At 40.9% G+C, this 13,777-nt stretch overlaps 1 protein-coding gene across 5 annotated transcripts in view; it reads left to right on the top strand.

The window, feature by feature from the left end:
• The window catches only part of sh3pxd2aa (SH3 and PX domains 2Aa), a 145,746-nt gene that overhangs the window by 76,548 nt on the left and 55,421 nt on the right, over positions 1–13,777 (top strand). For 3 of the 5 annotated variants that reach the window (XM_085798787.1, XM_085797030.1, XM_085796431.1), the window contains exons 6-7: positions 908–933; positions 10,715–10,759. In XM_085798787.1, coding sequence (XP_085654913.1) covers positions 908–933; positions 10,715–10,759 — 71 coding nt within the window. The remainder of the gene's footprint in view (positions 1–907; positions 934–10,714; positions 10,760–13,777) is intronic. The other 2 variants (XM_085799464.1, XM_085797925.1) reach the window with 1 other exon arrangement.

The raw sequence follows: 13,777 nt of genomic DNA, 5'->3' as shown, positions 1-13,777 counted from the left end.
TCTCTGTTTGTCTCAATCTTTTCTGGGGGTTGATGTTTCTACTCTATATGGTTGTTATTTTAAAACAGAAAAAGCTGCTTTTCACTTCAGCTTCATGTGTTACTGTAGTCTCACTGTCCTGCCCCTGACACACTCTCAGCTGTGCTGCAGCAGGATGATGCAGCGATGCTTGAGGTTAGATGAGAGTTTTGATTTGCCCTTGACAAACCTGAAAAGGGACAGACTGTGAGGAGCAAGGGAGAAGGGTGACTAGTGTCCAGGTCATCAGGTCTGCCTTTCTATAAATAGCACATTATGTCTTCACCTCATCTCTCCCTCCATCTGTCTCTTCTTAACTCAATTGCCACACCGCCTGGGTCCAAAAGTCATTATTGACAAGGGCAGGGACAGACATGCTCAGCACAGAGAACCTCACACACAACTGCATGTTACCCCCCGACTCTGTCTTAGCCTTGTGGCATAATCCCATTACAATCCATTAAGCAAGGCAACTTAAATTGATCCTCTTTCCTTCAAATGTGGGGAGAGGTCGCCTTCTACGAGGACAGGGAGAAGAGAGAGGGAGGGAAGGAGGGAGGGAGGGGGAGAGAACAAGTATAGGAAGAGGATGGTGGTGCCGCTTTAAAGTCACATGACTAATTTGTGTCTGTTGCGGGGAGTATGGGCAGCTGGCCCAAGTCATTCCTCCCCTCTATATCCATCCTTCACTTTCTGTCTCTCTCTCTCTCCCACAAACACATGCGTTTGTTAGTGTGCATGTGTTTCTTCTGTGCGAGCGCAGCGGCCCCTTCTTTGCCATTCAGGAGAATTTAAAGCCACATGCTGCATCCAGACTGCATGCTTGTTGACGGAGCTGCGTCGGTCTGCTCTCACTAACCATGTCCCTCTTGTGTTGTTTCTCCCTCAGGGACTATGGCTCCAAGCGCAAGACGGGTAAGTCATCTGTTTTTTGTTTTTTCCTTTACAAGCTAACGTCACCCTTTTTTCTTTCTCAACTTGTTGATCTTACACAATAAATCCGCTCCCTATAACATCCTAAGGCGGAACATTATGCTGAATCATGTATAACTTTTAAACCCCTCCCCGAGACGTTGTCTGTTGTATGTGTGATGTCAATGCATGGTTTGTTTACATGTCCTGCTGCGGGACGCCGACGCTGTATCTCGGGGTGTGTTCAGAGAGCTGTCAAGCTGTCTCTGCTTTTGGCCGTAGTGTATAGCTTTGCAGTCCAGGGTGGGGTCTCAGAACCGCCTGATCATTTTTCGTGATGTCAAAATAAAGTTGGTAGCAAACAGGCTGTAGACAGATAGACTTATTCCCTGTTGTGGCAGAGTCCATAGCCTCTGAGTCTTAACTGAGGTTCCAGATGTAGGTTTTGTGATAGTTTGATAAAGAAGACAGACTTCTTTTCTTCTAACAAACACACTCTGGATTTTTATATCAGGCTATTATACTGATCTGTGTGGTATATTTCTGGTAAATAGCTGTAATACATCAGCTGTGTGCCACACTTGCAAGTCAGTATAATAAAGATTAGATAACATCCAATGACAGGTCCTGGACTAGTTCCACTTCATCCACTATATGAATTCACAGACCAACAACCAGTTTATTTGACTGCAGGACTGTTCAGCCATTCCTCACTGTCACAGATTTTTAGCCTCATTATCCATCTTAGCAAATGTATGGCTCTTAGAGGGTATTAGCTACAGTATAGCAGCTTAACAAAGGCCATGTTCATGTGAGTCAGTAATGTATGCATATTGGAACCCTGTTTGTTTAGGGTTAGGTAGACTGAGGTGTCAGGAAATATCAGCCATACCTCTTTTAAATTATTGAAAGAGAAGGAAATGTGGAACGTATAGCTTGTGGTTAATGGAGAATATGATTCCCTGCTGGGCTAAAAGACTTCTTTGTCTTATATTTAAGTAGCTTAAAGGATGTGTATGTAGGGGTACAGCAGTGCAATAGCACTAGTTGTTTTAGCTGCGTTTTTTTTTGGGGGGGGGGGTGGGGTAAATGAGACCCTGCCATGGGGTTGGTATGACCCCGAAAAACTCCCAGGTGGGGCTTCAGGTTGACTCTGTGCTGACTGGGTGACACCAAGAGAAAGCCCCAAAATAAGCTGCATTTTAAAAACCCAGTGTTATTAAAGGGATATTTCAACATTTTGGCAAATCCGCCCATTGCCATAATCCCTATAGTCATAGCAGTAGGTTTGTTACCTTTAATTGTCGGTGCAAGCTGTTTTTAGATCGGCGGGGCAGAGACGCGAGCTGCTCAGCTACCGCTACGGAGGCTCGTGGTATTTCCGGGCTTTCCCTCAAAACTCATCAAATACACAATCCAACAACTCCAAAATGTTCTGGTGGACAAGCTGAGCTGAACATTCACCACGCTGTGAAATAATAATGGAACGTTACGAGACAAAGTTGTTTTCGAGGTAAATGCAAAGCTGGTGTTATGCCGAAAAGAGACTCCTTGCCAAAATGTACCTAGAAAACAACTCCGTCTCGTATCGTTCCATTATTAGTTTTTTTCTCCACATGCTCTTATTGCAACGCCTTATTAAACTTTAGAGCAGGTGGCTTCACCTCCACCTCCATCTTTGGCCTGTTGTCCAGTTAGATGCCACTCCACTGACCCTGTGACCTCAGCTCTTACCTCCACATCACTCTAAACAACTGCTGCACAAGAGAACATCACATCTCGTAGCTATGCTTTATGAAAAGCAAAGGTGTTTTCTTTGTGTTCAGTAGAAATCACTGTGATGCGTACACCTTCAGCCCCTTCAGAACCTTTAGTGACCATTACAACTCTTTCACTACCCACTCCTCTGAGAAAACACAGTATCCACTCATTGTGGTTGCTCCTGCACATTTTCTACCATATAATCATAGCTGTTGGTGTAGAGTTTAGTCTTGTTTTTCCTTTCACTGTCCACTGTTGTTCAAACTCTCCAGTACTTGTTCTCCAAATTGACATTTCAGTCTATTTGGAAGTCTGATGGGATAGTTCAGTGTTTTCAATCATGTAGGTCAAGTTTGGGACCTTGTGTGTGTAAAGACACATAAACCAAAACTTGTGTTCACTAACTACATCAGTCAGCCTTACAGTAGTTGTAGTCGGAGGTCCAACATGTACAACCTGAACTTCAGAGGTGTTTGTGTCAAGCTCGCTGTTTTCCTCCGCTCTGCATCTTCAGTTTTGTGCACAGAGTATGAGGCTGGTATCAATCAGGCAAAGTGACTCAGCTTCCAAAGCTGTTCCACTGTTGCTTTGAGTGCTGTTTCTTTATTTTAACGGTTCACTCTCAGTTCCAAACAAATTGTTGCAGCAGCTGGAAATTTGAAAAGCAACACTTCCACTGCATCAGAGCTCCGTTCTCAAGAAGAAGTTTTGAACGTCACATGTAAACTGACTCACTATTGTGTAACATCAAGTCCATGCTAGAGCCATGGACAAATAAGTAACAGATGAATATATTGTGATGTCGTGGGGGGGACCAGCATCATTTCTGGCTCGCATCCTTCCAAGGAATCCTTGTTATGTCATCTCCAATAAATGCCCAGTGTCTTATTGTGCTTTGGTGTGAGACAAGGTGTGAGACAATTGGTCCTGTATCACACCTGGTACAAAGCTGTGCTGAGTAGCTCAAAAACGCCAGAGTACAGTACTCCAGCAAAAAGAATGTGTTGTTAGCCCCAGAATAGACGGCATTTTAAAAACCCAGTGTTAGTAAAGGGATATTTCAACATTTTGGCAAATTCGCCTATTGCCAATCCCTATAGGTTCATTACCTTTAATTGTCGGTGCAAGATATTTTTAGATCGGCGGGGCAGAGATGGGAGCTGCTCAGTTAACCCTACTCATGGAATTTCAACTTTTCTCTCATCAAACTCATCAAATACACAATACCTCTAAAACAACTCCATCTCGTAACGTTCCGTTATTATCTCATAGCGTGGTGAATGTGCAGGTCACAACTTGTCCATGAGAACGTTTTTGTTTGATGAGTTTGATGAGAGAAAGCCTGGAAATACCGTGCGCCGTGCAGAGCTCCCATCTCTGCTCCGCCGATCTAAAAACAGCTTGCACCGAGAATTAGGTAATGAAGGTAATGCACCTACTCCTAAAACTCCAGGGATTATGGCAAATGCTAATTTCCCAAAATGTTGAAATATCCCTTGAACAAGCTATTGTTGGTTGGTGTAATGTCATGATTGACAGCTTTGATTGACTGCGACTTCACTGCTGTGTGGGTTCTTACTCTAATCAACATCACCAGTGGAAGATGGCAGCAGCTGCATCAGTGATATTTTGCTTTCATTTTTATTCAGAGGGAGGAAGTGGAGACTTGTCCTCCATCTGTATATACAGTCTTTAGTGGTGCCCCCCTGACAGAAAACACTGATTCATCTCACTTCATGTTAGCAGGGGACAAAGATGTCAGACATGTTTTTTTTAACGCAGGGTCAGGTCCAGGGAGTTTCAGGGGTCACAGCTCTGTACTACTCCTCTGCTCTGCGAAGTGCAGATGGAAGTCATATTCCTCCGTGTGAGGGCCAGATCCAGAGGGGAGGAGGGAGGGAGGGTGGTGTTTGGGCAGCACAGGCCACAGGGGTTGAGACTGTCAGACAGGCACCAGTTTGTTTACGTGGCACAGCGACGGAGAGGGGAGGGCTGTGTCTTTATAGTGTTTTTTTTAAACAAGTGTAGCTTTAGTGGACAGGAGCTTTGTGTGTGTGTGTGTGTGTGTAGATCTGTTAAGCTGTTAGTGCTAATTAGGATTTTACCATCAGGGGCTTTCCTGTCAATAGAAACATTTATATGGCACTTACACCTGCCTTCACAGAACAACCCACCAGAATAAAACTGTCTATGTCAACTCTTACACATCTACCATCACACTGAGAACTTAATTGGTGCAATTATAATGTCAGCTGAATTTTATCACAGCACATTTGGCCACACATTAAACTGAATATTCATTCTGGCTGAAAAATGGTCTGCTCCAGCTTTATCACCATATGAGATAACAATCTTACACTACAGTCAGCCAGTAAACCCGGAACTCCATTAGTGCTTTTAGCACTTCCGGTTCCCTTGTCTAAAAGTCAATACGTATTTTGAATGGGATTTACCTCAAATTAGGTCTGTGGTTAACAAAAGCTTAAGCGAGTTTCAGGTTTTATTCTATGACATAAAAAACATCAGTAAATACCCTACTTGTGAATTTTGAAGCGTTTACATGTGGTAAAAAAGGCGGTTGCCAACAAGTTGCTCAATACAACTACAAACCCTGTCAGGGATATTAAACATCATCACCCCCGAACTAAACAGGAGAGAGTGTTCTTATGGATGGGTAACACTTTATTTGATACTGTACCTATTTCTATAACGCATTATAACCATACTTATAATGAGTTATAATGCAGTTATAGCACTGTATAACTAGTTATAAACACTCATAAATGATCATAATGGTTTATAACAATAATCCTATAACACACTATAAAGCATTTTTTTCATGACTTATAAGGTCAGGTATTATAATACGTTATAATTGTTAGTAACTCTCTGACAAAGCCCACATCGATAATGCATTATAAATATATTTATAATGTGTTATAATTGGCTTGTGAACGTGTATACCTGTCATTATAAACACTCATAAATTATCATAAGGGTTTATAACAATAAGCATAACACATTAGAGCATTATAACTCTATTATAATACTTGACCTTATAAGTCATGATAAAATGCTTTATAGTGTGTTATGATTATTGTTATAAAGCATTATAATAATTTATGAGTGTTTATAATGATGGTTATACACGTTTATAAGACAATTATAACACATTATAACTATATTTATAATGCATTATCAACGTGGGCATTGTCAGCGAATTACTAACAATTATATCGTATTATAATACCTGACCTTATAAGCCATGATATAAAATGCTTTATAGTGTGTTATGCTTATTGTTATAAAGCATTATGATCATTTATGAGTGTTTATAACTATAGTTATGCAGGGCTATAACTGCATTATAACTCATTATAAGTATGGTTATAATGCGTTATAGAGATAGGCGTAAAATAAAGTGTTACCATCGCATTTAAGCTTCAAACACGCTATAAAAGGTGTTCATATGTGAAGATTATCTCGCTGAATAAAACTTGTAAGAATCATAAACTTGCGTTAGACACAGAGCTGATTTTCTGACATAATCCAAAAAAAATCCCATTCACTTCCTTTTCCGGGAACCAGCGCGATGCTAAACTTCCGGGTTTTGACGTCAGTCCTGTCACACTCTATATGAGCAGCAAGATTGATTCCCTATAGTGTCGTCCAAAGCAAGAGCTGCTGCGAGGTGACTCAGAGTGAAGCAGAGAGAGAGAGAGAGGGATCGGGGAGGAGGGAGGAGTGTCCGATGACTCGACCCCACCCATGCCGTGTCACTCTCCCAGCAGGCACTTGGAGGTGTTCGTCATCGCCGACAGCTACATTTTTGTCAGCATGGTGCCACAGAGGGCCCCATCACCGAGCTGTTCACACACACCAATGTCATTTGTCACCGCAAAACATTTGTGACACATCCAGAGATAAATTGTCACGTGCGTCTCTGCTCTCTCCTCCTCGCTCTAACCGCTGCATCAATACCGGTTAGCTGTGGCCATGTGCTTTTGACATTGTTAGTGTTGGTGTCAGCGTGCGCTTGCTGTGCTTTTTCACAAGTGCTACATCAATACTGGTTAGCTGTAATGTGTTATTGGTCACCTTTGTCTTGGTGTCAGTGAAGAGGGTTTATCATTGAAACTGCTTTGTGTGTGTGTGTGTGTGTGTGTGTGTGTGTGTGAGAGAGTGTGTCAGACACCTGCGTCTTTTTTCTAACACTTTCCTTATAATTCCCTGTCTTCACCCATCCTTCTCTTTCAGCCCTGCTTTTCATTTTCTTCATCTCTCACACCGCCTCCGATGATGTCACAGCCCTGCACACCCTCAGATCTGTGGATTTGGGGGGGGGGGGGGGGGGTGTATGGGACTTCCTTCTTAATCTGGATATTTTCACACTTGTTGAGCTGAATAAATGCCAGGCGCTGAAAGTTTTTGCTACGTTAGAACTGTAGCTTCAAGGATGACAATGCTGTTGGTCAGTCAGTGAGTTGGTGCATAATGGTCCAGGCTAATATATCTTATTCATCATATGTCAGCTCTTCCAAGACTTTGAGTTTCAAAAGTTATCTTTATTGTCCCTGTTGGGAAATTGATTTGCAGCCAGGAGGTCCAAAAACACATAAAGACATCCAATACCCATAAATACACATAAAACACACACAGAACAATCAACCTCTGTTAAGAGCAACAGCACATATAGCAACAGATAGTGGGCAGAGTAAGAGTAAACATGGAAAGCAGAATTTATTTCCATCAATGTGTTTCATGCTGGTTTGTAATTCATATTAGCATGCCAACACACTTTGATTGTGGACATGGTAAATTCAGAATTCAGATTCAATAATGAGAATAAGCAGAAATGACAGAGACATTTGGAAGTTAAACAAACAGTACAGTATATTGAACAGGTATATTTCTATAACCATAAACACATGACATAAATAACCTTCATATGGATTTCATAGATTTGTTTGGTTTGCTATTGCAACCACTTGTTACTTATCAGCTGACAATAAACAGATGTCAGCAAATGTATTTTATCTCAATCCATATGTAAATATTGTTCCTACTATTGGGTTCATTTTTCTACTGTATTGCCATAATCCCTATAGTCTTAGGTTCATTACTTTTAATTGTCAGTGCAATAGGCGAATTTGCCAAAATGTTGAAATATCCCTTTAACCTTGTTGCTGAAAAGTGGTTTGTTTTACTAAGTAAATAGTACAACTGAGATAGATGGCTAATAAGCCAAACCTAGAAACCAGGACATCATAGAAGCCATTTTTCTTGGCCCTTAATTGCAGGGTAATGTAGACGTCTGGGGTCAGGATTCAAGGAAGATTAGCCACAGCAGTAGAGGTCCTGAGAAAACACTGCTGCGTCATCACCCAAACCTGAAAGGAATTAAGCATCTATGCTTGTGTTTGTACGGAGGGGGGTGGTGGTGGTGAGTTAACGTAGAGAATAGCGGGGAGGAGAGCTAATATCAATCAGATGTGGAGCACTAAACTGAGAGCAGAGGGGCGAGTAGTAATCACGGTAGGGTGTTAGAGAGCGGGATTTGACCCTGGCTGACCTGGAACCAGCCAGTATCGCTCCCTCTGGGGCCAACATCAATCCAGCAAAAGCTCCAGAGGCTCTGATGAATAGCGAGGGGGGGGTTTGGCTTTTATTATCTCATGTGAGGCAAAGGAGAGGAGCTGTTGGCCTCTCAGCAGGGGCAGCACTCACCAGGATCCAGTACGGAACATGAAGTACAAAAACCTGGGCTCCTCAAAAGAAAATGGGATTTGAATGTTTTCATGCACACTAGAGAGTTGAAATGAGAAATATGTAGAGGAAACCATTAAACCTTCACTCTGAGTGTGCAAACAACACATAGGATGATAAGAACTTTTTGAAAAAAAAAACATGAACTGATTCAGATACAGCTACATTAACAATGTAGAGCATTTGGCAATGATTTGTGGACAATAACTTTGACTCAACAAATACATCACAGTTGTGTATGAAACTGGGCTGTAGCAGGGGCTGCACTGCAGATGTTTTTGACAGTGACTATTGTTTCTAAATAGCTGAAAAAGCAATAGAAATGCTAAATTAAAGACAAAAAAGAACTACAGTAAAGGATGTCTCAATGGGATGAGACTTGTATTGGCCTTTTTCAACCTTTTCATACAATTTACACATTATATGAAACTTAGTTAATGCGGAAACAGAGCAGGGTATTGAGACCTATTATGTTATAACCCTGTTAGCAAGTGGCATCACACATGGCAGCAGTGCTGAACAAAATACACTACCTGTTGTTGTTCACACATCCATGATCCTCAGACTTTTCCTTTAGCACCAACAGCAGAGCAGAGTTTTCACTAATCTGCTGTAGCTAATATCACCACAACACACACTACTGTAGCTCAGACATCCATGGAGCACAGAGAGAGACTTTCCCTCTGGTGCCACCAGCAGGTCACAGCTTGACCTTGGTTTATGACCAGTACTCTCAGCTAATTAGCTAATGTTAGCATCCCCAAGGAAAACTGAGATGGCAGATCAACATCAACATGTTAGTATTGTTATTATGAGTGTGTCTGCATGCTGACTTACTGTAGCATTTAGTTTACATTTACAACTTACAGTATGTGTCTTAGCACAGCCTCACAGAACCATTAGCATGGCTGTGAATCTTTAGCAAAAGGCTAACAGGTCATTTATGTCCAACACAGCATTATATTTAGTATAATTCTATTTTATGCAGCTGTAGTAGGCTCCTGAATACATTTTGTGAAATGAGGTTAGAGCTGCAACAATTAATAATCGATTATTAAATTAATGGTCAACTGTTTTGATAATTGAATAATCAGTTTGAGTAGTTTTTTAAAGAAAAAAAGTCCAAATTCTCTGATTTCAGCTTCTTAAGTGTGAATATTTCTGGTTTCTTTGTTCATTTATGACAATAAACTGAGTCTCCCTTTGGTTTGTGGACAAAACAAGACATTTGAGGACGTCATCTTGTATTTTGGGAAACACTGACTGATATTTTTCAACATTTTTTAACATTTTATTGACCAAACAACTAATTGATTAATCATTTAGATAATCAACAGACTAATCAATAATGAAAATAGTCATTAGTTGCAGCCCTAGATGAATTGTGTTTGCTTCTTCAGCAGCTTATGGTCAGCTAATGATCTTCTGCCATTAAAATGCTGAGACATTTTAGCTGATTCCATATATGAAACAAAGCTGATGCTCAAATTGATTTAATAAAAAGAAAGGCAAAGAGTCAAAGTCAAATACAGGCAAACATAATCATATAGATTTCTTGTGTTTGTCACAGCTCCAGCCTTGTTAGAGGACATTACTGCTTAGTCCCAGTAGCCTGCCCAGCCCAGCTCATGTTTACAGCTCCTGGTTCCAGCTCCTTCATATTATGGCCTGCTTCTGCAGCAGTGCTGTAGGCTGAATGCTGGCTCACTCCCAGGAAAAGATGACAGCCAGACACTAAAATCTTATTTTGATCTGATAGATCTTAAATCAAGCTTCAAATTGTGGCTTCTTTGAAATGTAGCAAGGAAGGCAGCTTCTGCGTTCACTCACAACCCAACCAGCTCCTCTGTTCTTCTCTTGTCTAATGCATGGGGTCTAATTTCCTGGTTGGGGGCTTAGATGTTTTTTTGTTTTTTTTGTCTTTGTCAAGATAGGGGGGTGGGCAGCCTTTAGTCTTTAGAAGTACAGTCAGAAAAGTGTCAGACATTCTGTGAGGTTGAGATATATATGGACAGATGAACAGCAGGGAGGTGAGACCAAAACATTTTCTCACACTCAGGTGAATTTCAGCATCGACAAAACAGTGATCTTAAGACACAGGCCATAACTTTGTGTAGCGTGAACAGAGGAGTGAAGGCCCCCTCCTTTGGGCCGAGTGCTAAATGTCTTAAGGTTTTGCTCTACCATACTTTTGCTTCTGCATGCTGTCAAACTGAATAATCTGTCTGCTTCTCCTCTTCCTTCTCTTCTTCTGCAGTATGGATGTACGGCTTTACAGACAGCCCAAGGAAAGAGGCCTCAGGTAGCCTTGTGTGTCTTTGTCAACATGTTCAATATGCATGGACTAGCTGTGTGTGTGTGTGTGTGTGCTTGAGAGCGACGTGCCAGCTGCATCGCGTTCGTTTTATTTTAGTTTTTTTTTTCCCTGTTTGTTTATTTTCACACTTCAGCTTTCCCCCCCTCGACATCTGCTTTGCATGCGCTGTCATCGTCCTCTCCTTCCACCCATCTGCTCCGATTCAGCCTTCCTTTTCTCTGCAGTCTTGTCCATCCATCTCTGCAGAGAGGTTTGGCCGACACAGCGGCTGGGCACGGTGCCAGAGAGCCAGAACGTGAGCTTTTCGGTTTAACATGTGGCAAGTGCCTCAGACTGGAATGAGGTGTCAAGTCTGGTACCTGTGACCTCATTCATATTTTTTTGGGGGGTGTGTAGCAATGATGAGACGACAGAGCAAGAGCTGAAATGATCTTTATAGCAAATAAACATCCCATTCCTTTCCCGCAGATATAATTACACACACTGACAAGAATAAATACAATACAAAAGACGGATCATCCTGTCCCACATTTAACTGGAATTGCGGCATTTCTGGGGAAAGGCACAGATATGTGGTTTCCCTCTAGCTGACACAGCTATCAGTGTGTTAGGAACAACAAAGACAAATTCCCATTTGAACATATTGGATAAAAGAAATGACCCTATTTCTTTCAGGAAAACTGGAACTTGGGGGGAAAAAAATCCATCATAATTTCAACAAGAAATGTTTTGCCATTGGAATGTGCACTGTTGAAATGTTCACCTGCTGCTAATATCCCACCCACTAACAGGAGCCATGATGAAATGTTATTCACTGTTATTCACTTCACCTGTCAGAATGTTAGGCCTGATCGGTGTAGAGATGCTCAGTATATTTTAATCCCTGTGCGGAATGCTTTTGCATTTGCATATTGAAAAAAATTGGGGGCAGTGTAAATGCATGAGTGTGCTGCAGCCTGTTTCATTCTCATAAATGTTTTACTCAGCCCCATTGAAGATAAAGCACCAAGCTGCATGATAGATCCTTATAGTTTGAATGTCTCTTGAACAACTTAGACAATAGACTTGATCTTCAAGGTCTGATTGGCTCTACGACAGCCACGATGTGATGCATAGGATATCCACAACTTGTAATGTAATAACTGAAGAGAATGGGTTATGTCAGATGCTGGTGTAAGCAGAGAGACTGAGGGATCTGCTGACAGAGTCTGGTATTTGCTTTTATTCTCAGCCACAGTAATTAGACAGAGCTTAATGACAGATGACTGTGTCACTGCTCCTGTCGTTTCCCCCTGGCCTCTCCCTGCCTAGTGTCATCTAAATACTCAGGAGGATCTCTGACCGTCTCCTCTGTCCTCTCTGCATGTTCTCTGTTTTCATCAGCTCTCCTATGCCCCACCCCCTCATCTAAACATCAGATCCAATCTCAGAAAACCTACAGGAGACTTTCTGCTAAGAAAACACACTGCAAGTCACCTGAGATGTTACACATTCTCCTTTCACTGCTAGTCTCATTTTGTACATGCTCAATTGACCATCAGTATATTTATTGCAGCAGATTGGCCTCTCTTTGGCTTAAGCCATACACTCAGTGTGATGATGGTATGTATTAGTTTTTAAATATGTGTCAGATTTTACATTCATAGCAACGTATCGCAGTGTTACAAGTACAAATATTTAGGCTTACTCAAGTTCAATTTTAAAAGTTGATATTCAATGTTCAACCCCTTAGGTAAATGTTTAGGCCAGTGGCTCTCAAACTGTTTCACATCAAAGACCCCTAAATTGACACAAATCAGACCACAGACCACCACTGGACAAAATGTTGATGTAAACACCAGAAATACACATATTTGACTGAAGAACATTACTTTTTTTAGTCAATGTATGTTCATAGTAGGGCCAATGGTGTGAATTTATAGAGACATTTCTGGAAAAAAGTGGTACAATTTCTCCAATTTTTTTTAAACATTTCTAGAAAGGAGTGTAAAGAGAGTTAAAATTCTCAAAAAAAGTAAAAAAAAAAAAAAAGAAATCTAGAAAAATGTGGTAAGATTTCAACAAAAAAAGGTAAAAAACAAAAAAAAAATCTAGAAAAAAGTGGTAAAATTTCTCCAAAAAAGAGTTGTTGTTTTTTTAAACAAATTCTAGAAAAAGTGTGTAAAATTTCTAATAAAAAAATAAAAAATACTTCATCCAAAAACAAAAAAAAAGTTAAAAAAATTCTAGAAAAAAGTGTTAAAATTTCAAGAAAAGGTTTGGGACCCCCTTGAACCCTCTCAAGGACGTCTGGGGGTCCCTGGACCCCACTTTGAGAACCACTGGTTTAGGCCAAATACGGTACCACATGGTCTCAAATTCCCTGAGCTAGTCAAACCATTTGCTGCATGTCATTCTAACTATTCTAACTAGTCTACTGGTTATAACTAACAAAGGCATAAAGAGTAGATAATCTGGCTTTTTAATGATTCAGCACATATTCTTCAGTCTGTGTTCATGACTCGTGTTTAGATCCAAACAAGCTGTTAAAGTATGTGAATGGATGTGTAAACACATTCCTCTTTTGACTCTGGAGACCTTGACTTAAACAAATCTTTCATGCTAACTTCCTTGTGATCTGTCAGGGCAGAGATTCCTACCAATGACTGTGGATTGTTGTTCATTTGTCTGTGTGAGACCTCCTGCCTAATGTTTCTGGCTATGCTGCATGTTGCCAGGCTGGATGGTACCACACCTAGCAACCTCACTTTGACCACATTAGACTGGCTGTTGTTCTAACTTTCAAAAATAAGCATATTTCCTGTTCTTTAAAAAAGCAACTCACTTCTTAACCTCCTCATATTTAGAATTATTGAAGCTCTGAACAAATTGTAGGACTGATATTAACATGTGGTTATTATAACCAGATTTTTTTTTACAGTGGTTGTTTGGCCCTGTTACACCCATGTATCTATTCTTAGTGCATTTTTCTTCTGTGCCTGATCACATCGCTGACAAACACAC

This window comes from Trachurus japonicus, chromosome 1 (genome assembly GCF_045865225.1).
Source record: "Trachurus japonicus isolate A0001 chromosome 1, Traja_1.0".
NCBI lineage: Eukaryota > Metazoa > Chordata > Actinopteri > Carangiformes > Carangidae > Trachurus > Trachurus japonicus.
The sequence above is the reverse complement of the archived record's forward strand: the minus strand, read 5'-3'. Positions and strand labels throughout refer to the sequence as shown.